The sequence below is a fragment of the Equus quagga genome, chromosome 13 (assembly GCF_021613505.1).
Source record: "Equus quagga isolate Etosha38 chromosome 13, UCLA_HA_Equagga_1.0, whole genome shotgun sequence".
Lineage (NCBI taxonomy): Eukaryota > Metazoa > Chordata > Mammalia > Perissodactyla > Equidae > Equus > Equus quagga.
In genome coordinates this window covers 91,203,614-91,226,930 of record NC_060279.1, presented here as the reverse complement: position 1 = coordinate 91,226,930, position 23,317 = coordinate 91,203,614, and the positions used below count along the sequence as shown (strand labels likewise).

Below are 23,317 nucleotides of genomic sequence, written 5' to 3'. Positions count from 1 at the left end.
AGGCCACAGTTCTGGAGGCTACGAGTCCAAGATCGCGGCAGCAGCAGATGGAGGCTGCGGAGGGTCTGACTCCTGGATCACAGGCTGCCGTCTTCCAGCTGTGTCCTCTCGTGTGGAGGGGCAGGGGGACTCTGAGGGGACACGAACGTCCAGCCTATGCTTGTCTGGGCCCCGTTCCTTCTCACCCCCAGAAGCCAGCCTAGGCGTCCTGTGTTCGTCACTGGCCTCGTCCTTGAGCCGTGTGGGGGCAGGACGGTGCCCACGTGGGCCAGCCTGTCATCGCCGATACAGGAACCGGGGGATGCCAACAGCCAAGGCAGGCTGAGGCTGCGGGCAGGCAGTCCCAGAGCGGCGTCATGAATGTCACCCTGGGGCCGGCCACCGAGAGGACAGATCCAGGTATCACCCCCACTTCACCGGGCCACCTCCCACCCTCCTTGTTATTCCTGGGGCAAGGGGTGGTGGGGTCAGCACGGAGGGACGAGACCTGCAGGCTTTTTAAAATAACTGCATCCTTTAATGGCAGTAATACAATTATTGGATTAAGAGACCACAGGAGAAAGGTCAGGTGACGTTTCTGGAAGACAGATATGGAGTACAAAAAGGGGGCGGGACAGTCATGCGACGATCATTGTAAAAATACATACGTTATATACATATTTGCACCGTCAACTTTCAACTCTGAAATAGTATTTACACTTTTGTTACAATCCTGGTTAGAGAACAATTTTTCTTTAAAAGCTCGGCCTGATGGCAAAATGAAAATTTCGGGTGAGTTCACAGTCCCATGAGGTTCTTAGGCTGAGTATTCCAAGAGGAGGGTTCCAGCTTCTATTTCATCCACAGATTTCGGTTTAAAAAAAGTATTTAATTTTGCTTTTACAAAAGAAAATTCTCAAGGGGTTCGGGGGGGGGAGGAAAACACAGCCACACTGTGTTCGTCTAACTCACTTTACAAACACCAAGGGCTGCGGCCCCTGCTTCAAGGCCGACACTGGCGGCTGAAGGAAAATCTCGCTAATGATTGTTCATAAAAACGAAACAAAAAAGATGCAAAGACGCAAGGACAAACCAAACCCACCTGATTGTGGGCGCGGAGCCTGTCTGTGGCTGCTGGGCTGCCTCCCCCGCACCCGCTACGGCCCCAAACTCGACAACTATCTTTTTTCCAGGCGAGGTGTTTGCAACAGGAATCTCGTTCAGCCCTCACCCCGAGGAGGTGAGTGGGGAACCCTTGGCTGAGCCGCAAGGAAGAGACGGGGCCTTAAGCAAGGCGCTGGGACCAGAAAAAGGCAGACGGTGGCCAGCAGGGAGCCTGGTACAGCCACACACTTGGGGTGGGCCTCCTCTGGAGCTCTGTGGACAGGCCGGACCTCACAGGGTCCTGGGGGCGGCGGGGGGAGCCCAGATGTCTCTCCTCTCTCCCCAGCTCAGCAGAATAAGGGGAGCAGGACGCAGACTTCCAGCTCCGCACCCCTCACCTGCAGCGGGGGTCCCGGTCCCTTTCCTGGAGAGGGCCCAGCAGCCCCCGACCCTGCCCCAGCTAGTCGCCACCTTTTCCTCAGGCCCTCTTTCTGGAAGTGTCCACATCCCCTACACTGTGACACACCTCTGAACCCGTGCCCCTGTCGGCTTGTGAGAAAAAAACCCACACACCAAAACCACAGGCCCTAAAGATATGGCCAAGGAGGTGCAAAGAGAGCAGAAACACTTTGCGAAGACCCACCCAGGGCTCCTGACAGAGGGAGCCTGGCAGAGCGGCCACACGGCGGATCCTTGAGCTGTCCCCACAGCGGCCGGGGCCAGCACACTGGGCACCCTGACGTCTGAGGGCCAGGACAGACCCCGGCCCTAGGGGAGGAGGGCGTGGCCGCGACAGGACAGGAGCTAATACTGACAGAGAACACGTGGTCTGGAGGCCGCCGCCCGGTCCGTGTGGCCCTGGAGCCTTCCGCTGCGGCCGGAGGGTGTGGGTTTCAACATGAACTCTGGACGGAGGAGGCGGGAGGCCCATGTGCGAATCCAGACAAGGCAGCAGTGGGAAAGGGCTCCGCGTCTTCCAGCCGGGCAGCTCCCCAGGGCTCTCTTCCTCTTTCTCTGCTACTCTCCTGCCTCCACCAGCCCCCGAAGCTGCTCATCACGGCCTGCGCACTGCAGGCGATGGGCTTCGAGAAGCGTCTGGACCCGCTCCGTGCGGGTCCTGCCCACTGTCTTGGTTCCATCTCCCCGCACTCGTGCAACACGGCCCAGCAGTGTTCAGCAGGCTTTCTCAACGGTTCCCTTTGTCCTTGGGGGGCGGGGGAAGGAGGAGGGGCCAAGCCTTGCCCAGAAAGCCCACCAGACCCCCAGCTGCCAGACCGGGGCCCCAGCTTTCAGGGAGTCCCTGAAAATCGGCCGGCCAGGCGGAGTGCCAGCTGGGGCCGAGGCCCAGGGCCTCACGACTGTTCACATGCACGAGGAGGCGATCTTGGCGGCAGCCCGGAGCCCCGCGCACTGACTAGAACCGAGGATGGTTATATACAATTTATATGTGTCAATGAAAGGACTACGTGGGGGGGGAAAAAAAAGAAAAAGGAAAAAAAAGAGAGAGAGAGAAAGAAAAACCGGTAAAAATAAAAGAAAGAACGCCCAGACCCCTCCCCTCCCCCCAAGCCCCCAGCTCCGGCGGCTGCCCTTACTATACCCCTGGGAAGGGCGGTGCCGGGAGTGCTGACTCCCCCTGAACACTACTGGCAGAAGGGCGAGGCAGTGGGGTCGAAGCCTTTAAAAACATCTTTCAGGGACCCTGCATCCTGCTCGCCCTCCCGCGCTGGGCTGTTGCCAGCAAACGGGCTCCCGGAGCCTGTCTTGGGCGCCTGCTTCACGGTCCCGAAGAGCGTGGGCACGGGCAGGTTGTGCACGCCGGGCTGCGGTGGGGCGCCCTCGGGCGGCGGGGTGCCCGTGGTGGCGGGGGCCGCGGCGGCCTTGGGCCGGGGCCGGTTGTAGCTGTTGTATCTGTCCGTGGCCGTGGCCGCCCCCCCGTCTGCGCTGGCCTTCCCCAATTCGGGCTGTTCCAGGGCCGACTTGCGGACGAACGGCGGCTCCTTGGCCTTGGCGGCCGAGCTCTTGCCATTGCCCTCAGTGCCCTTGGGCTGGGCGCCCGAGTCGGCGGCCGGCTCCGAGGCTTTGCCCCCTGCGTTGGGAGTCCTGGGGTCGTAGAGGCTGATGCCACTCAGCACGCTGCTCTGCCCGCTCCCACTGCCCTGGCCCAGCCCGCCGGCCGCCAGCACACGGGGGTCATAGGGTGCGGTGGCCGGGGGCGAGGACTCCCCGCTGGGGCTGCCAGAAGGAGAGGGCGCTTCGGTGGGACCAGGCTTGGCAGCCCGGGAGGAGGCAGCAGAGTCTGCTGGTTTCTGCAGCCGAGGGTCGGCGGGGGCCTTCCGCACCCGGGGGTCACTGGGCTTGTCGCTGGGGCAGGGGGCCGCTGAGGGGCCGGTGGCGTTGACAGTCTTGAGAATTCGAGAGAGGAGCTCAAAGTCAGGCAGGTTGGAGCCGGATGTGCCGGGGTCCGTGGAGGCGCCCGGGCGCTGCCGGGGGTTGGGGGGTCCCGGGGCGGCGGCGCGGTGCAGCCTGGGATCCAGGGCAGGCATGGACTGCAGGGCGGCGGGGACGGGGGGCACCGAGTCCTGCTTGGGGATGGGCAGGGGGATGAGGTCCTCAGGGTTCCAGAGCACAGTGCGGGCGAAGCTCGGCTTGCTCAGGGTCACATCCTTCTTGATGTGGCTGAACTGCTGCAGCTGCGACCTTGGGTCCCGGAGCGGGTGTCCGGGGAGGGGGTCCAGGGGAATGTTCACGGCCTTCTCCCTCAAGGCCCGCTCCCCTTCCTCCTCGTCTGCAGGGGGTGGTCCAGACCCCTTGCAGCTGCCGGGGCCTACAGGGCTGGAATGAAGGCCGCCTTCAGGCTTGGAGGTGGGCAGGGAGCGTGCCAGCCGAGGGTCGGAGGGCCCTGTGTCGCCTGGGCCCGAACCACTGGAAGCCTCGGCGTGGCGGGTGAGTCTCGGGTCCCGGCTGAGGCGGGGGTCAGCCAGCCGGCCTCCTGGGGGGTGTCCCTTCTGAAGGCGGGGGTCCCCCAGCCCGCTGCTGCTCAGCTCTCCCACCGACGCCTGGGGGCGGCTAGACGTCTGCTGCCTCAGGGTCTTAAGGATGGAGGTGACGCTGCTCCCACCTTCGTCCTCGTCACTCGAGTACCAGTTCCCAGTGTCACCTGAGAAAGAGCAGAGAGGAGCAGGGAGGGGTGAGTGGCCACCACATCCGCCACCAGCCCTCCTGGGCCCACACTGCCTGCTGGGGACATCTCCTCCGCCTCTCTCCTCTCTGCACCTCAGTTTCTCCTCTCAGGAACCCTTCCCCCGTGGGCTGCTGCAAAGAGCCAGTGAGCTCGGGCACCCAGCGCCAAGCCTGGCAGGTGGCTGCTGACCTTCACGGAGCGACTCCGTGTGCGCACTGCTGGAAGCGCTGTCTCGTTAACGCCCACCACCACCCGGGAGGTCGTGTTATCATCACGCCCATTTGATGGGTGGGAAACGGAGGCAGGGACAGGGCGGTGAGATTGGAGGCCAAGCCGGCGCTGAGCTCAGACTCCCAGCCCAGGGCTCCGACGTGCCCCACCCAGGGCAGGCCTGGCTCTGGGTGCCGGTGAGTGGAGACCACAGACTCAGCCCTCTCTGTGCCTGGGGCTCAGGGACACCTGCCCGGGGCCCCTCCCGACGTTGCCCAGCAGTCACGGGCTGGTAAGAGGCGGGGCCGGATGGGCAGACTCAGAAACTGGCTCCAGTCCAACCTTCTCGGCAGGTGAAACTGGAGCCACAGGGGAGACGGCTGCCACCTCGTCCCACTGTCCCCACTTGCTCCCAGTCTCCTGTCAGGGCCACCCGTGGCCTCTGGCTCTAGGTTCTAGACACCATCTGTCCGCCCCCCCTCACCCTGGACAGATGCCACTAGGTCCCCCGCGCGGCCTGACGCGACATGGCAGTGCGTATGGCTGGTTTACGTCAACGACTAGTTCTCCTCGGCTTCCTGAGAACACAGTCTGGGGGAAGGGGGGCTTGAGCGACTCCCCACAGCCTCCTCCGTAAGGACACAGAGGGTGAGACCCTGCTGGCCGCTATCTCCTTCAGGGACCAGCCCACCGCCCTCCTCGATGGGATCAGGGTCTCTTCCGACCCCCAAGACACAGAAGGGCCAACTTGACTTCCAGTTTTCTCAGGGACATGCAACAGCCCCAGCCTGGCTTCACGGCCCTGGGCAGGGATGCTCTCTGGCCACAGGCTCCTGTCCAACACGAAACCCAGCCTAGGCAGTCCCCGCCTCTTCCCTGCACAGTGGCTGGGGCTGCGCCCTTCAGGGAAAGCCCCTCCCGGGGGGACACGTGCCTTCCTCATTCTCCCGGTCCTGCTTGCTGCTCTCAGCCAGCCTCCTTGCTCTCTCCTCCTCCTCCTGCTGCTTCTGCTGGATCCTCAGGTACAGGGCCCTCTGGGCCGAGGGCAGGAAGTCAGGGACACCGGCGCCCGGCTTCGGCCGGCCTGGGGGCCCTCCCTCAGAGAAGCTGTCGGGCTCCACAGGGTGCTCGGGGAAGAGGTGCTCCCCAGGCTCCCCTGGCAGCTCTTCGTAGTGCCCGTAGTCCTCTGCGGCAGGGAAGAACCGAGGGTTCATGTGGGCAAGGGCCTCGCGGCACCACTCCACCCCAACCGTGCCCTGTACTGCAAAACCACCCCCCATGGCGATGGCAAGGGATGCCCGCCCTTGCTGTCCCCCCCCCGAGGGACCCCACGGAAAGCCCAACAGGATGGAACGCAGCAGCCAACTGGGGCGCCCCCATCCAGGATGCGGCCACTGAGAATGGGGCTCACAGCAAGGCTGAGTGACATGGGCAGGCTCATGACATGACGACAGGACACTATGGATACTGATACAACACAAGAAGCCTTGGAAGAGACAGACACAAACAGTGCCCCTGGGAAGGAGATTTGGGAGGAAGAGGCCAAGGGATCTTTCCCTTTTTACTGCACATGCTCCTGATCTGTTTTAATTCTGTGCGATGAACATTAATTTCACGATTTCTTTGTAACAATCAATAAAGAAAAACACTGTATCTCGTAGTGAGCTCACAAGACGAGCTCCACCAGGGTGAACAGACGAGTAAAGAAGAGAAGGAAACACACCAAAATGTCGCCATGGCCACGCGTCAGCCCACAGGCTCACGGGTGACCCCTCCTCCCCGCCACGGGGCCCTGTCTCCTCACACGTTGATGAGCACCTGCTGCCTTTCAGGGGGCGGTCATGGGGGGTTTCTGCCCCACAGCAACAGGAAGCACAAGGCTGAAGGGAGGGTCTGCCTTCACTCCTGACGGGCGGGCGCGCGCCCGGCAGCAGCCACCTGCCTCCACAAACTCCACCCACGCGAGGGCCAAGGACCAGGAGCACGTGGGTGGTGTGGGACAACGCACCTAGGGGGGTGGGAGCGAGTGTGTGTGTGGGGGTGTGTGTGTGCGCGCGTGTGTGTGAGTGCTGCCCCAGAGAACATTCTGCGATGATGAAGCGTTGCCCGTCGGCACCGAGAAATACCACCGCCACTACCCTCATGGGGCTACTGAGCAACTGAAACTCGGCCAATGCCACCAAGACAGCGAACCTGTAACTCAAACTGACAGGGTAAAATGACTCCATCTGTCAATGCTTCACAGGCAAAGTGTACAAAGCAAAGAGTGAAAGGTGGCCTCCTCCATCCCCTGACCTTCGTAAAACGCGAGCGTGATGGGCCAGCCTGCTCTATGCCACACCATGGCTCAGAGCTGGGGACACGCCGAGAGCAACAGTGCCGGTCCCCGTGCAAGGAACGTACCATCAGGGTGAATTCCTCGATGGCAGTGCATTGTGAACACACTACAAACCCCTGAACGGCACCCTTTAAAAGGGCAGATTTCATGACAGGGGAATTAAGCCTCAATTAAAAAAAAAATCCAATTACCCTAGAGATACCTACTGTTAAGAGCTTGAACGACTGTTGGTTTTCTTCCCACCCAGACCGTTTTCCATGTATATTTCACATATATCTTTTCCCGGGGGAGGGGACCGTGGGAGGCAGGTGCCCTCTCCTGCAGCCTGCTCTCCCTCACTCGAGAACATGCCACTCATCCTTCCACAGGCCCTGATCCTCACCCCAAACGCCTGCTCTCAACGGCCTCGAATGCCATCTACACGCCAAGGACTCACACTGACCTCCAGCCTGGTCACCCCCTGACACCCTCAGCGTTTCTGCATGGCTGTCAAAGGGGCATCTGACGCTTCACATGGCCAAGAGGAAGTGCTGCCCCCACCCCAACTCTCTCTCGCCAGCAGGACTCCTGCCATCAGGGACGAGAGACACCGCCCCTCGGCCCGCCCCCTATCCGCCCCTGAAGCCTCACACTGACCCCATGGCTCCACCTCCAGACCACGGAGCCCGAGCCCTGCCATGCCTGCCACCTCCTGTCTGCACCCTGCTGGCCTCTGCCCAGGACAGGACAACCCCACAGCAGCCCAGGGGTCCCCGCCTCCACCCCGGCCCCACGTCCACTGCCTATGTATTCCTCCGCTCATCCTCCATCGCTCTTCCAAGGAGGCCACCTCCCCGTGGCAGGCAGTCTTGTGTGCTGGGACGTCCTGCCGTCCCTTTCCATTTCCGACCTACATAGCCCCCTGTGCTTTTCTCAAACAAGCAGACGGGGGGCCTCCCGCAGTTGCTGTGCCTCCTACCTGGGCCTCCTCCCCTTCACATCCCGACTCACACTCGCTCCTGAGACCTCTCTGCTGACTGTCCCCACCACGGTACAGACCCTCCCTGCCCGCCTCCGCCCCGTCACCCTCCCATGGTACTCCACTGCACTTCTAGCAACAATCAACGCTGGACTGAGCTTGCGCACTTATCCACACATTTCCTGTCTGTCTGCCTCCACTAAAAGGCAGCTAAGGCAAGGTAGGGGGCTGCTTTGTTTGCTCTGGCCCCGGGCCTGGCCCCACGCCCGGCACTTGGTAGCAGTGGGCACAGCTCATCCTTTCTGAGAGTGGCCCAGTATCCCCTATGGCTGCAGCGTCGTCATCTAAACACCCGAGTGTCTGAGATTCAGGTTGTTACCAATACACGTTCTTGCTTTAATAAGGAAGGAAGGAAAGGAGGAAGGAAGATGGTCAGCTGTGGGGACAGAACAAGCAGAGTCACAAGGCTGACAGGGGCAACTCCAAGCCAAGAACCGTCTGCAAGGAGGCCACACTGGCAAGAGCACTTCAGCCTCACAGCCCGACCCCTTCCCACTGCCCCTCTAACTCCCCAGCCTCCTGATTACAGGGACGCCAAGCGAAACCTACACGAAAACTGACTACAGTGAGAATAACCACAAGCCCCTTTCAGACTGAACAGGGTGGTGAATCTCATGTCACTGGAAATGCGTGACCACTCACACGACAGAGATGGAGGTGGATTCATGCTTTCAAAGACTCGGACCAAAGAAGAAAAATCACCACCTCCCAACCAGATTCCACTATGCGAGACCCAGCGGCCCAGCTGCCCCCAGATGGAGCCCTGTATACCTGTGTCCCCGATGAGTCCCGGCTCCATTTCCATGCCCTCCTGCTGCTGGTAGAAGTTTTCATAGAAGTTCTGGGCTGGCGGGATGGGGGGCATCATTCCAGAGTGTGGGGAATCTCCGGGACCATAGGGCATCATTGGGGGGCCGCCAGGTCCCATGGGCGGGCCAGGGTTCATGCCAGGGCCCATCGGCATGTCGGGGTGCATGTCCGGGTGCATGTCGGGGTGCATGTCTGGGTGCATGTCAGGGTGCATGTCGGGGTGCATCGGGCCCCCCATTGGCCCTGGGGGGCCCATGTTCGGCCCAGGGCCCATTGGCCCTGGGGGTCCTCCGGGTCCAGGAAACCTAGGAGGAGGAAATGGGGCCAGTGAGAGGGCTGCAGAGGAAGGGGGGCGGCCACACCCCTGAGGAGACACGGAGGCTGCCACGCGATCGAGCAATGGAGGCACCAGACTGGGATCCCAAGCGCTCTGGAGAGACGCAGGACGCTGCCCTGGCCAGGCTCACAGTGACGGGCCGCTGGCTCAGAGGAGCCTGGCTCTGGGGTCCAGGGAGCTTACCTGACGCCCAGCTTCTCCGCCAGCTGTCCTGTGGGCCGCACCACAATCTCGAACAAGGAGGGGATCTTCTTGTTGTACATGTCCTGCTGCTGCTGCAGCTGCTGTGGGGACAGCGGCTCGTGCACCGGCATGGGCATCTGCGGGGGCCCGGGGGGCGGAGGAGGGGGCGGGGGTGGGGGTGGGGGCCCGCCCTGCATGGGCCTGCCGTTTGGAGAGGTGGGGGCCGGGGGGCCGGGGGGCCGAGGCGGGGTGGGCAGGAGGCCCACACCGGGGGGTGGCTTGGGCAGGGGGTTGATGCCCTGCTTCTTCAGTTCCTCAACTTCCTTCTCGTCCTCAGCGCCCGCTTCCGCATCATCGGCCAACATCTGTGGGCGAGAACAAAGGGGAGTGGTGATCAGGGCAGGACAGGATGTACGTTGTCACGGATCCCCCGGGGATTGAAAGCTAAATTTTCTGAGGGAAACTCTAAAGCAGAAGGCCCCTGAGCCCTCACAGTATAAGGCCAATGGCCACAAAGATTCTTTGGCACAAAAATCATTGTCTCATGGCACAGTCATATCCACTCTGTGACCAGCTGGCAGCGGGGAGCCATTCCTATGTTGCAGCAAAATGTATCTCACATAAAACGCACTATTTCACCATTTTAAAGTGTACAACTCAATGGCTTTAAGTGTGCACAATGTTACACAACCTGTATCTAGTTCTAGAAGTTTGCAGTCACCCCAACAGAGGATCCCATGCCCATTAAGCATCACTCCCCACTGCCCCTCCCTCCAGCCCCGGCAACCACTCATCCACTTCCTGTCTCTACAGTATCTGTCTATTCTGCACATTTCATATAAACAGAATCCTACAACATGTGGCCTTCTGTGTCTGGCTTCTTTTGCTCGGCACAATGTTCTCAAGGTTCACCCTTGTTGCGGCCTGGATCATCTATCTTCACAGCTAATAGTCCACTGTCCTGCTTCGATTGTAAGGGGCTCTCGTCGTACTTGCAACCAAACCGAACTCCTTCCCATGACCCACAGGACCTGACAGCAGCCTGGGCGTTTGGGGAGGCCTGTGGGCACCTGGTGGCTTCATCTCCTTCCACAGGGCCCCAGACTGCTTGGCCCGAAGCACCCAGCCCCGCTGCAGTCTGCGGACAACCATGCTCTGTCTCCTGCAGGGCCTGGCCTGACCCAGGCTTCTCCCCAGCATCTGCTTTTCCCTCTGTTACCAACTGTGTGGCTCCGTGTCCCCAACTGTTGGGGTCTCTTATTAAAGGTCAACTCAGAGTGACTGTCCTGGTCTCCTACAGTCATTACTGGAACACCATTAGCTCCCTTCAAAGCACTGCCCACCCAAGCTTTGTAAGATTGTGTATTTCATCATATCCTTGTCTACTCCTGGCTCACCCGACACCTGTCAGGTCCATGAGGCCAGGACAGTGTCATGCCATGAGGAACCCCCAGGCCCAGCCTAGGGCCTGACACACGGTAGACGGACAACTTCAAAGCCTGGGTTCGAGCAGAAGGTCTCACCAGTGAGGATGCATACAGAGAAGGTAATGCGGCAGGCCTGACTGCTTCCCCTGGAGGCCTGCTTGCATGCTGGCCCTGGCTGGTGTCCGGGACCCTGGATCCCAGGAGAGTGCCCCCCATGCCCTGACAAGTGGGGCTCCCTGGGCCTAAACTGTCTGCACAAACAACGTGCTTCCTGCTGGACACCGCTTCCTCCTGGGAGTCTGGAACTGTGGCACATGCCAGGCAGAGGCTGCCCCCAGTAAGAACCCTGGGCGCAGACCGAGTCTCTAACGCACGTCCCTGGGAGAGGACATTCCGCATGTGCTGTCACAACTGGAGGAGCTCAGCACGTCCCATGTGCCTCCACGGGCGAGGACTCCTGGAAGCTGGCGCCCGGTCTCTCCAGCCTCCGCCCCACGTCTTTGCCCACTGCTCACTCTGCCCTGTGTCCTCTCACTGCAGTGAAAGCTTGGCCCTGAGTGGAACTACATGCCTGCTCCTGGGAGCCCCCAGCGAATGGTCGAGGCCGGGCCTGGTCACTGTGGGGACCGCGGCACGGATGCTTCAGTGAATCCTAACGTGGGCTCTGAGCGGCCCGGTCCCCGGCGTCTGGGCCTCAGCACTGCTCAGGACAACTCCTCTGCCCAGGGACGGCAGGGCGGCGGGGGCAGGACCTCCTGGCGGGTGCCAGGCAGTTCTCGGCTTTTCTGTCTCCTTACCATGAGTAACGAGATCTGGACCCGGGACAGTGGGGTCTAAGAAGACTCTGGCTTTGAGGGGAATGGGAAACTTGGAAACTGATGAGTGGAAACCATTTCTCCCTGAGAGCCCTGCCACGCACGGTGTGTTCTCCGTGCGGACCAGCAGCACAGGGGACCAGCTGAATGGGAACTACACGTTAACACGTGCCCGCTGCCCTTTGGGAAACACTGCCAGACAGCAGCCGGGCTCAGCAGGGGTGCCCAGAACCTGGTGTCCTTCAGCAGTGTTCTCAGTGGGAGGCGGGCCGCGGGCAGGCTGCAGCCACAGCCCACAGGCCGTCTGCTTCACCGCCCCCACGGTCCGCTCACCTTCCGGCCCCATTCCGGCTGTGTCCCCTCCCCAGCACATACCTCCCTCACTCTTCACTTCCTGCTGGTCACTCACCTAAGGGCTGGCGCAGTGTCACCTCCTCTTTGAAGCCCCCCTGGGTGTCAGCCTGTTGGAGAGCCTCTGGGCTCCCCACACGCTCTCTCAGTGCCCGATCCGGGCGTGTACTCAGGATCTGCCTGATAACTGGACCTGCCTTTTTATCACTGTGGCCCAGGACCCAGGACAGCGTCCGACACAAACGAGGCATGAGCACAGGTTTGTGGATAAATGAACAAGGAAAACAAACAAGTGCATCTCCCCCTGCACCCCCAGGCTCTAAGGAACGGCTGGCTAACGTCAGGACAGCGGGGGCGGGGGTGGGGATGGGCGCTAAAGGAGGTAAGGCTTTGACTGGCCCACTGTGCCACTTGGTGCTCCTCTCCAGTGGGTCTCCCCTGGACACCACCTCGCCCTTCTCTGGGCCCCAAAGCCCCAGGCCCTGTCCACCCCCACACCTTCGGTTACAGCTAGCCCTGGGCTGGGGCTCCCACACTCATCTCTCTGGCCAGAGCCACAGGCCCCATCTCCACCTGGTCATACCTCCTTCCACGTACCTTCTCCTCCACAGGCCACAAGCATGGCTCTGTGAACGAGGGACCCACCCCTGTCCCCACCCCTAAGCCAGGATGGGGGGTGTCATCCCCGACTCCCCCTTCACTTATCCCCACACCCAAACGCTGACCTGGAGCTGCTGCCTGGCCCTGCAGAGCGACTCAAGGGCCCTCCTTGCCCTCCACTGTCTCTGCCCGGCCACCTGTCTAGTCTTGCCACCACCAGTGGCACACCAGCAGAGCAGAGACGGCCACGCCCCCGCACTGCTAGATCCTTTCAGCGCTAACTCGGTGCCCGCAGGTAAAAGGCAAAGGCACATGTAACAAAGTCACACCTCATTACACAGGAACAAATGTGACCGCAACTTCCCTCCCATGGACGAGGAGCCACGGTCCGGCCGCGGAAGGTGCCACACTCCCTCGGCCTCCCAGGCTCCCACCCACAGTGCCCCCTCGCTCCCTGCTCTCAGCGCCACCTGCCCCGCCAGACCCCTGCCCTTCTTTCAGGTCTCCTGCGACACCAGCTTCCTGCCACCCCCAGGCCCCCGACAAGGTCTGCCCGTTGTGGACACGCTGCACATCTCTGCAGCACTCAGCATGCATGGGGACCCGCCAACGCCCCTCCTCCACCAGACCACGGGCTCAGGGACCGAGCTGCAGGACCCCATCCCTGCCAGCCGCCAGCGACCAGCGGGCACCTGACAAATTCACGAGGAACCGAGTGAACTGAGGCTCTCACCTACAGGAGCCCCTCAGGGAAGGCATGCTGGTCCCGGGAAGCGGGCCGCCGCCTCCTGAGCCCCCACCTCCGCAGGTCCCTCCTGCACGTGGCGCTGCCGCTTCCCAGCCCGCCCCCGTCAGGGCCTCCACCTCCACCGGGTGCCGGATAGCAGCCTGAGCTCAGAGCCTGGCCCGGAGAACACCTCCTCCTCCCCAGGATGCAGCCTCCCGCAGCCTCACTCGGACCCCACAATGTCCTGACGAGGCCTGCACCTCAGGACAGAGCAGTGCCCTGCGCTCATCTAGTCACCCAGTGTCTCCCGGTCCAGCCCAAGTGCCGCCTCAAAGGGCCTGCCTGTTCACAGACCTCCTGTGCGTCCCTTCATGGCGTCTCTGCCAGCTAGGACAAGCACTCCTGTAGATTTTACTTTCCGACCACCCAAATTCAATTTTGGAAGAGTTTTTCCAGATCCGACGCTCATCTGTAACCTACTGACACTTGACTTTAATGTGTGCGACCAGAAGCTGAAATGTACCACCTTGCTTTGCTCCGGGCTGTCATCAGGGCGCCTAACGCTGTGCTGTCCCACATGGTAGTCCCTGGCCATGTCTGGCCACAGAGACCTGAAACGCAGCCAGTCCAAATTAAGATGGGCTGGAAGGAGAAAATAAGCACCAGATTCCAAAGACATAGCACCAAGAAAATAAAAATCTCAATTTTTTCATTATTTATATAACTTGCCAAAATGATGTTTTGGACATGGATTCAGTGGGTTAAGTAAGAGATACTGCTAAAATCAATTTCATCTGTTTCTTTTTGCTTGGCTACTGTGGCTCCCGGAAAAGTTAACTATTTGGCTCCGTGCTGGACAGCGCTGGTCCAGGGCGCAAACTCTGAGCCCCCAGCAGGGGCAGCCCTGAGCCAGAGACTGTCCAGTCCTTCAAAGGGGACCGAGGCCGCCTTTCCTGTTCCCATGGCAGACCCTGTGAGACAGCCAGACTCCAGGCATCTATTGAGTACATAACTCTGTTCCTAGGGCAGCAGGCGCCCCAAAGGGCCTGATGAGAGAGAGCTATGTCCACGCGCACTCTGCCAAGGAGAGCGGATGTTCCCCTGCTTGGCTTGTGAGGGCTCCCCACTCCCTTGGGTAGCCAGGCCACTGCTTAAATAGGGCAGTCACTGGCGCAGGGACTCCTGAAACTGGCCGACACACTGACGGACTGGATCCTTTCATTCTCCAAACACTGCCATGTCCTCAAACTTCTTGCGAACTAGACAGCAGGAAAGCCCTCCCCTGAGAGGACAGCTGTTCCCGCACCCACTCCCTTGGCTGTGAGGGGACCAAGGACAGGAACCGGGGCCCCTAGAGTGCTCATGACTCCTCAGGGAGAACAGACACCAAGAGGAGTTTCAAACGTCACCTGGCCGGTGAGGAAGCCCTGACACCTCACCCGAGGAGGCTCCCCTCACAAGAACCTCCACTTCCCCGTCCTTTTCCTACTGCATAGCAGGATCCTGAAGATGTGGAAGGAAACATTTAACATCTCCAGCAAAAGAAGACCCACCCCAAGTCTCATCCTCTCCTTGCATATCATGGGCTCTCTCTAAAGGATAGCTAAGGGGCCGGCCCAGTGGCAGAGTGGTTAAGTTTGCACACTCTGCTTTGGCAGCCCGGAGGTCACAGGTTCAGATTCTAGGCACAGACCCAGACACTGCGCATCAAGCCATGCTGAGGCAGTGTCCCATACAAAATAGAGGAAGACTGGCATGGATGTTAGCTCAGGGCCTCTTTGTGCTTGAGGAAGATTGGCCACAGCTGTTAGCTCAGGGCCAATCTTCTTCACCAAAATAAAAAAGAAGAAGAAGAAGAAGAAGAAGTGGAATAACTGGAATTAAAGTTAAAAAAAAAAAAAGGACGGGGCTGGCCCGGTGGCCGAGTAGTTAAGTTCGCACGCTCCGCTGCAGGCAGCCCAGTGTTTCATTGGTTCGAATCCTGGGCACGGACATGGCATTGCTCATCAAACCACGCTGAGGCAGCATCCCACATGCCACAACTAGAAGGACCCACAACGAAGAACATACAACTATGTACTGGGGGGCTTTGGGGAGAAAAAGGAAAAAAACAAAATCTTAAAAAAAAAAAATGGACAGCTAAGAAATCACAATATATGTTCGGACGCACAGCAGGCAACAATCCTTTCATGTGGCCGCCCCCCAGTGAAAACTGCGCTGGCCAGAGACAATACACATGTGTGGCCACCTCGATTCTCCCTGCAGAAAAGAACATGGTCCCCACTTCCTCCTTAAAATGGCCCAGCTCCAGATCAATGCAACCGGGAATTCTGGTCCTGCACAGAGGCCAGACGGGACGGCGCAGCTCCCGTGCCCGGCAGCCACGGCCCCACCGCGAGCCACGGACACTACCTTGTCCAAGAGCTCTCTCGTCTCCTCGGTCAGAGGGTCGTGGGAGAACATGCAGTCGTCGCCGTTGATGCAGTTCCCGGTGGTGTGGTACAACTTACACGGGAAATCACGTTCACGGCAGGTTAAGGCAAATGCTTCAGCTCGTGCAACCCACCCGGGGCCAGAGTCCAACACCCTTTGTTTTGGGGATGAGAAAACTAAAGCCCAGAGACGGAGATGACTTGCTCAGGGTTGCACAGCAAGTTGGCAGCAGACCCAAGATGAGACCCTGGATCTCGAGACTCGTGCTCCAGAGTGTCCCCCACCCCACCATGCTGCCGCTGGGGCTGTGTCTGCAGATCCTCACTCAATGGGAGCAGGGATGTTCAGTGACTCGCCCAAGGTTACAGAGCCATTTGGAAAAGTCTCAGAAAGATAACAGGCAATGGCATAGCCCAGTCTCGAGAGTACATGTAAAGAGAACCTAGAGCGTGTGTGCCTCAGTTTACCCATCTGCAGAAGGGGAACAACAGACTTGTCATAGAGCAGATGTGAAGGAGGAGATGGAGACGCACAGGCGGCTCTCGGCACGGCGCTGCACGGAAGGCGAGTGAGTGAGCGAGCGCAGGGCGGCGGTCATGACCCACGAGAAGAGGTGTGCACCCTCAGCCAGGGGAGACGCGGGCGCCAAAGGATATCGTGCATGTAGGGGCAGTTCTCCGCTCTGGCGCAGAAGCCGGTGATGTAGAATTTGCACAGCTCTCGCTTCTTCGGTAGCTCGATGTCATGGCTGAAATTGCAGTGGTCCCCCTGGAAGAGAAGGAACACAGGGTACAGTGGTGGCGCCCTAACCTGACTCCCACCGCCAAAGGGAGGTTCTGCTCTGCCACCCAAGCACAGGGGGGCCAACGACAAAATGAATCCCCTCCCCCGGGAAAGGGCAGGCTCATAAGGACGCCTTCCCATCCATTTTGCACTTGCCACACAGCGAGCTCCTCTCTCCCGGGCCCCCGCCTCCCTCCCCCGCGGCCCCCTCCACTGCCTTCCACAGCTGCTTTCTAGGCTCCCTCCTCTCCTCTCTCTTATCTACTCACTGTTCCTCACTGTTTGCTGCGGGACAGCCGGTCCCCAGGCCCAGGCTTCTTCCTCCCTAACACAAGCCCAATTTTGTTGGGGAAGAATGTGCCCAGCTAAAAACACTCCATTTCCCAGCCTCCCTTGCAGTTCTGGACAACGAGACACACACACAAGTCTCCAGGGGGGACAACACTGCTTCAATTTTTAAAAAAATCCCCCTACCCATTTTTCTTCCTCCTAGCCCTTAGATGTGACGCCCGGAGGCACAGCAGTCACTGAGCAACCCTGAGAACAAAAGCCACAGGCTTAAGGACAGCAGAATAAAAAGCAGGAAGGAGCAGGGGCCCCCAGGGCGCCACTGCCCCCCGGCCCCAGACTCCTTGTTCTGAGACAAATATCATATATTTATACGAGTTTTCCATTATCTGCAGTCAAATACAATCCAAAGCAAACAACACTCAGGTGAACTGAAGACAGAAACGGCTCCATACCCATTTCCTCGAACTCTTAGGAACGGCTACTCATTGTTTTTGTTGTTTATACGTATTCACAAGTTTCTAAAAACACGAACTGTGACTATACTAAGGAATATTTTATGCACACACGCACATCTGTTTGAAACAGAGCGATGTTTTTTTCTAAGACAGATACAAGGCACAGCGTTCCCCGGGCACGTGTCCGCCGGGATCTGCCGCTGCCTTCGTATCTGAATAAAGAGCTGGCTGGCTCACAGCGCTGGCTACACTCGCTTCCTTCAGAACTCTGTGGGCACTGGCCCTGCTCGGGCAGTGCATCCGCTGTGCAGTTCACGGCTGGCCCAAGTCCCCCCGTCTCTTCTCTGTGGACGCCTTAGTAATGCCCTCTCCAACACTCAAGCGCAGTAACTGAACCGGATAGGCTACGTCTCTGCATTAGCCCCAATCCTAGTAATACGCTTGAGGCCATATGGACTAGTTGAAAAGTTTGGCCAAAAATCCCCCCCAAACCAAAAAACCCAGACGTGTCATCTTGTTCTGGCTCCTCACTCTGCAGAGGGAACTGAGGCTTCCAGGCACTGCCCCCACCTAGGGTGGCTTCCAGAACACTCCCAAAGGCCCGTGTGTCTTCTGTGGGGTTGCTGCCCGGCTCAAGGCTCCCAGGTACCGTAACTGGCCCCTTACCCATGTGCACCGCCCTTCCACAAAGTATTTGCAGATGGCTTTGCCTTTCTTGTCAGACTGCTGGTGGAACTTGTCATGGTCACTCCTCCTGTAGCTTCCGCCGCTGTCCTGTTAGGAACACAGAGTGTGAATGTAAGGTGGAATGAAAAGGAAGGGCGGGGAGGGCCCGTGTGGGCCAGCAGGAGGCAGGCTCCGAGGGATGAGAGCAATGAGAGACGGTCTGTGGGGTGAGACGGGCATTTGTTCAACAGAAGTGTCTTGGTGTGATGAGAGCACTGCCCGGCAGGTCACGTGCAACGCCGAGGCTGTGTGGGTGTGAGCGTGCACCCTCCACAGTGTTGGATGGGAAAGCTTCCGGTACTCTGAGCTGTGGCAGCTGAAGACTCGAGCACCACACACCTGTGCAGGGACACGTCCACTCCCAGGGGAGGCAGCATGTGCCTTCCTGCAAAACTCTCCAGAGCTAACTGGATGGGTCACCTAGAACCTTCTGACCCTCAGAGACTCGTTACGGGCGACTGCAGGTGCTACACAGCCGTGGTGTCACCAACAGAGGGTCTCACCAGCAGTGCACCCCCACGAGACACGATTAGCGCTGATTGGCCCTGGGGGAGCGGCCAAGGGGAGCAGGGGGCAGGGTCAGCCTCAGGGGGCAGCTCATTACAGAAAGAAAATTCTCAGCAAGGGGCCCTGAGCGAAAGGATCCGATCAGAGCGGAGAGCTGACTCACGCCCATGTCGTCGTCGTAGAAGTCCTCATCGTCGTTCATGCCGCCCTTGGTCAGCCCTCCTCGGCTTCCGCCTCGACCTCGGCCCCGGCCCATCCCTTTCCCGCGACCTCGGGACCCCCGGCCCCGGCCTCGACTTAACCCTGCCGAGAAGAGAAACAGTGTTCACCCGCTGCCCGTCCCCAGGCCCCGGGGCCAGGAGCCGCCAGGAGCCGCCAGGAGGAGCCCGCCGCCTCAGCCCTCCCGGGCCCCTTCCCACCTCGCCCTCGGCCGTCCTTGGAGCGGCGGTACTGGTTCAGCTCCTTGGAGTAGTCGTCGTAGTCCTCGTCGCCCATGGGCTCCTCACCTTCTCCATACTGGAATCCCAAAGGGACAGAGAGCGGGCGCGTGTTACTCGGGGAACAAGGGACACTGCCCCTAACCACACACGCTGCCCCCTTTTCCCTCCAATCAGGACAGGAGACTCAGACGGGCGAGTGAGCGACCCAGGGTCTCAGCCCTGAGCCCCACTTCTGCACGCCGCACCGAGCAGTGGGTGGTCCTAATCCTTTCCCTGGCAGCCTCTACTCTGAAAACTCTGGTCCACGGGGCAAATCCATTAGGGCGTCTCTGTACACCACGGGCAGCTGCGTGGCTGTGACAAAGACAGGCATGGAAAGGTCTCAGGCAGGGAGAGAACAGGGAGCGTGCGAGCTCTCCTCCGTGTGCGTGCACGCGTGTGCAGGGGTGCGGAAACACCTGACTGCAAGGGTAGAAAGCATTTCTATAGCGCGCCCAGGACCCGTCTCCAGGCACGGGAGCTAAGCCGTCGGGACGGCGGTGGGAGGAACATGTTTTCCGCAGCTCACCCTTTGGGACTTTCTCAATTTTGAACCACAGGAAGGTTTCCTCTATTCCAAAATAAGAAGTGAGCACTTGCAAACACAGAGGGCTGCCAGCTGCCGCTCTGTGCACCTAGGTCTTTCAGGCCGCCCCCCACGGCACCTGCAGCCCAGCAGCCACACGCCCCCTCTCCCGGTGGGAGGAAACCTTACTTCCATCTCCTCCTCGTAGAAGTCGTCTTCGTCCTCCGGGTGGTCTCCTCCCACGGAGCCTCTGCCCCTGCCTCGGCCGCCCCTGCCCATGCCTCGGCCTCGAGAGCCGCCGCGACTTCCTCGGCCCCGGTAGCCCCTGCCGCGGCCTCGGCTGCCTGCACAGGGATTCGGATGGTGAGCACCGAGCGGGAGAGGAACCCACCAGCAAGACGAAGTGAAGCCCTCCTGTGCCCCGAGCACAGTTTCCACCCTCCTCCTCTTCCGAGGAGCCTTCCCAGCTGTCCCAGGCAGACCTAGGGTCCCCCGGTCCCCACGATGGGGGAGCCTCAAAATTCTGAACACACCCTCTATGGCGCTCACTACACTGTAGGCCGCGCTGTCCAACACAGTGGCCACCAGCCACACGTGGCTACTGAGCACCTGAGACATGGCCAACCAACTAAAAGACGCTGTGAGTGCAAAGCCCACACTGGATTTCAGAGACTTAGTAAAAACAAAAGAGAGACAGAATATAAAATATCACATCTGTCTATTTTGATCACATGTTGAAATAAGATTTTGAATGTATTAGGGTGATAAAATATATTGTTAAACTTAATCTCATCTACTTCCTTCTACTCTCTGTGACTACCCGACATTCTAAATGACATGAGGGCTTACGTTATATTTCGACTGGAGAGCCCTAGGCCAGAATCTCCCCAAAGAGTAGGGCCTGTCCAGGCAGGTGTCCAAGACAGACGGCTGAAAGCACGAACGCGTGAACGGCCACTCAAGCAAGAAGCGGGCCTCAGGCAGGGCTAAGAACTGCTGAGCTGGAAGATTCTGGACGCCCTCCTGGGCTGGGAAATCTCGCTGGCAGGGCATGGTTCTAAGAGGCCAGGCGGGTCTCTGGCGTTCCGCCCTCCCTCGCCATCCTCCTAACTGCCACAGGTTCAAGGTTCAGAGGTGTGGCAGTCCCAGGGGCCATGGTCACACCATCAGGTAACAGGAGCTGGGAGGAGGGGGAGGCGGCTACCGAGGGCTGGGGCAGCGGCTATCAGTTACCCTGACCCAGATGGGAGAGAAGCTGTCCTTTCTTTCTCCTCCCGGCTGACCAGGAATTTACAAACCACCCTCCAGCCATGCCGGCCTTCTCCCTGCCTCGTGCCAGCCTGCCTCCATCCCAGCCGCGGCCTCAGACGGCGCCCTCTTCTCACGTGGCTAACTCCAGTCCCGGGGCCCTCCTGTGCTCCCCAGCCCTTCTCCACCATACTGAGCTCAGTCCTAACGGAGGCCCGTCTCTTCTCCCGGACCTGAGGCCCCGTGAGCAGTGGCCGACCGGGTCTGTCTGGCTCTGCACCGCGCCCCCGGCTCCGACGCCCTGGAGGAGCTGCTGCGGGCCTCACCTCGGGCCCGGCTGCTGCCCTCCTTGGCGCGCCGGTACTGGTTCAGCTCTTTGGTGAAGTCGTCGTAGTCCTCCTTGCCCAGGTCCTCCTCCTCGTCGCCCTCGTACTCCCCGTACTGCTCGTTCTCGTAGTCTTCGTACATGCCGTAGCCTTTGCTGTCCATCTTGGAGTAGCCCTTCTTGGGCAGCGACGTGGTGTGCGACGGAGGGTACTGCTGGTGGGACTGACGGTGGGAGGAGGGTGAGCCAGCCCAGCCTTGGGTCCAGACCACCAAATCCCCAGTGCTCCCTAAACTGACACATCTGTCTGGGGGTCCCTGCAGGCCCTGGGCCTGGTTCCCACCTGAGTGAGACACAGACAGAGGGCCCAGATGTTTCTATTCTTCAGAAAGGGCCACGGCTTGAAAGAAAGTGGAGAAACGCAGAGCTCAGGATCTCTAAAGAACCAGGGAGGGGAGAGAAGGGGCCACTTCCCGGGATACAGAGCAGTCTCCCGCGGGCAGGCAGCCGGGGAGGCAGCAGCTCCTTGGTCAAGATTTCCCTGGGGCCTTGGAATTCAATTAACGCCCTGCTTAGCAACCACACTAGAAAGCCATTTTACATGATGCCTTCCAAAGTATGTTAGTGCCAAGGAATACTGAATGAAGTTAAATAAACATACATATAAATGGAAGCCACCAAGATGTCCCTCAGTAGGTGAATGGATAAACAGACTGTGGTACACCCAGACAACAGAGTACCATTCAGTAATTAAAGAAATGACCTCCATGAGGCCGGCCCGGTGGCGCAGCAGTTAAGTGTGCACGTTCCGCTTCAGAGGCCCAGGGTTCACCAGTTCGGATCCCCGGCACGGACATGGCACCGCCTGGCAAGCCATGCTGTGGTAGGCATCCCACATATAAAGTAGAGGAAGATGGGCATGGATGTTAGCTCAGGGCCAGTCTTCCTCAGCAAAAAGAAGAGGATTGGCAGCAGATAGCTCAGAGCTAATCTTCCTCAAAAACAAATAAAAAAAAAAGAAATGGGCTCGATAGCTATGAAAAGACACGGGGTAACCACAAATGCATAGTGCTCAGTGAAAGAAGCCCATGTGAAAAAGCCACATACTGCATGAGTCCAATGTATGACATTCTGGAAAAGGCAAAACTATAGGGACAGTAAAAAGACTGGTGGTTGCAAGGGGCTCAGGGGGAAGGAGAGATGAGTCGGCAAAGCGGTGGAGATCTCAGGGAAATGAAACTATTCTGTGACAGTGCATGGGGACTACAAGACGTTACACATTATCAAAACCCAGAGAACTATAAAACAGAAAGGCAGGACCGTAACGTAAACTACAGATCGCAGTTAATAATAACGTATTGATATTGCCTCATCAATTACAACAAATGTACCACACGAACGCAAGATGTTACTAATAAGGGAAACTGGGGGGGGCGGGGGGGAAGCTGGGTAGGGACTGTACTCCTGGTTCATTTTCTATAAACCTAAAACTGCGTTAAAAAAATAAAATTAATTTTAAAAATCCTCATTATTAAAACGATGAGAAAATACAAAACAGAGATAGATACACAGACACACACAACTACTTTAGCAGATTTTGAAATGCCTCAACCCCCAGCTCCCAATCTCGGGTTTAAAGCCTGAATCTACGTTAGCAGATCAATGTCAACCACAGGATTTTACAATAAGTTATCTGTTATGATGGGTGATGCTGAGTCCAGGACGCCTGGGACATCTCTAAGAGCTACTAGTTTTAAAAGCATTTTTAATCCAAACTCGAAAATACATGTTGATTTTTTCTTCTTATTGGTTTTGCTGGGGAAAAAAACCATATACCAACTGAACAAATAATTTAAATTTATGTTTAAGCTCAGCCACATAATAGGATAAATATTTAACTTCCAACTCCATGACATTTGAGATAATGTCGAGATAGGTTACTCCCTTAACCATTTCATTCTCTTGCCAATTTTCCACAAAAGGTCATTTCTCAACAGTGGAAAACAGTCAGCTACGACAGGGACAACTCAGCATCTTTCTTGGGGACAAGACACATGCTGAGTCCTGCCAAGGACATGAGAAGAGGTCTTAAGAGCACAGCTTATGGGCTGGCCTGGGGGCACAGTGGTTAAATTTGTGTGCTCTGCTTCAGCGGCCCAGGGTTCGCAGGTTCGGATCCTGGGTGCTGACCTACACATCATTCATCAAGCCATGCTGTGGCGGCATCCCACGTAGAGAATAGAGGAAGACTGACACAGATGTTAGCTCAGGGCCAATCTTCCTCAGCAAAAAAAGTTTAAAAATTAAAAAAAAGAGCACAGCTTATGGAGATGAGCCACTAACTGGGTTCAAACCCCAGCTCCTGCACTTCAGAGCTGGTTTAAGCTTTCAAAGACTGAGCTTCCTCCCCTGTCAAATGGGGATAAAAACGATACCTAATTGTGCAGCACTGAAATCCACG

The 23,317-nt window shown here is 58.5% G+C and overlaps 1 protein-coding gene across 8 annotated transcripts in view; it reads right to left on the bottom strand.

Annotated features, from left to right (window-relative positions):
- Positions 1-498: 498 nt before the first annotated feature.
- ZC3H4 (zinc finger CCCH-type containing 4) overlaps positions 499-23,317 on the bottom strand; it is a 39,531-nt gene continuing 16,712 nt past the window's right edge. For 6 of the 8 annotated variants that reach the window (XM_046682216.1, XM_046682219.1, XM_046682218.1 and 3 more), the window contains 11 exons: positions 20,858-21,080; positions 19,473-19,627; positions 18,698-18,794; positions 18,442-18,581; positions 17,712-17,819; positions 16,173-16,284; positions 15,496-15,605; positions 9,164-9,528; positions 8,605-8,948; positions 5,412-5,663; positions 499-4,243 (listed from right to left, as the gene is read on the bottom strand). In XM_046682216.1, coding sequence (XP_046538172.1) covers positions 2,727-4,243; positions 5,412-5,663; positions 8,605-8,948; positions 9,164-9,528; positions 15,496-15,605; positions 16,173-16,284; positions 17,712-17,819; positions 18,442-18,581; positions 18,698-18,794; positions 19,473-19,627; positions 20,858-21,080 — 3,423 coding nt within the window. In that variant the 3' untranslated portion in view covers positions 499-2,726. The remainder of the gene's footprint in view (positions 4,244-5,411; positions 5,664-8,604; positions 8,949-9,163; positions 9,529-15,495; positions 15,606-16,172; positions 16,285-17,711; positions 17,820-18,441; positions 18,582-18,697; positions 18,795-19,472; positions 19,628-20,857; positions 21,081-23,317) is intronic. The other 2 variants (XM_046682217.1, XM_046682223.1) reach the window with 2 other exon arrangements.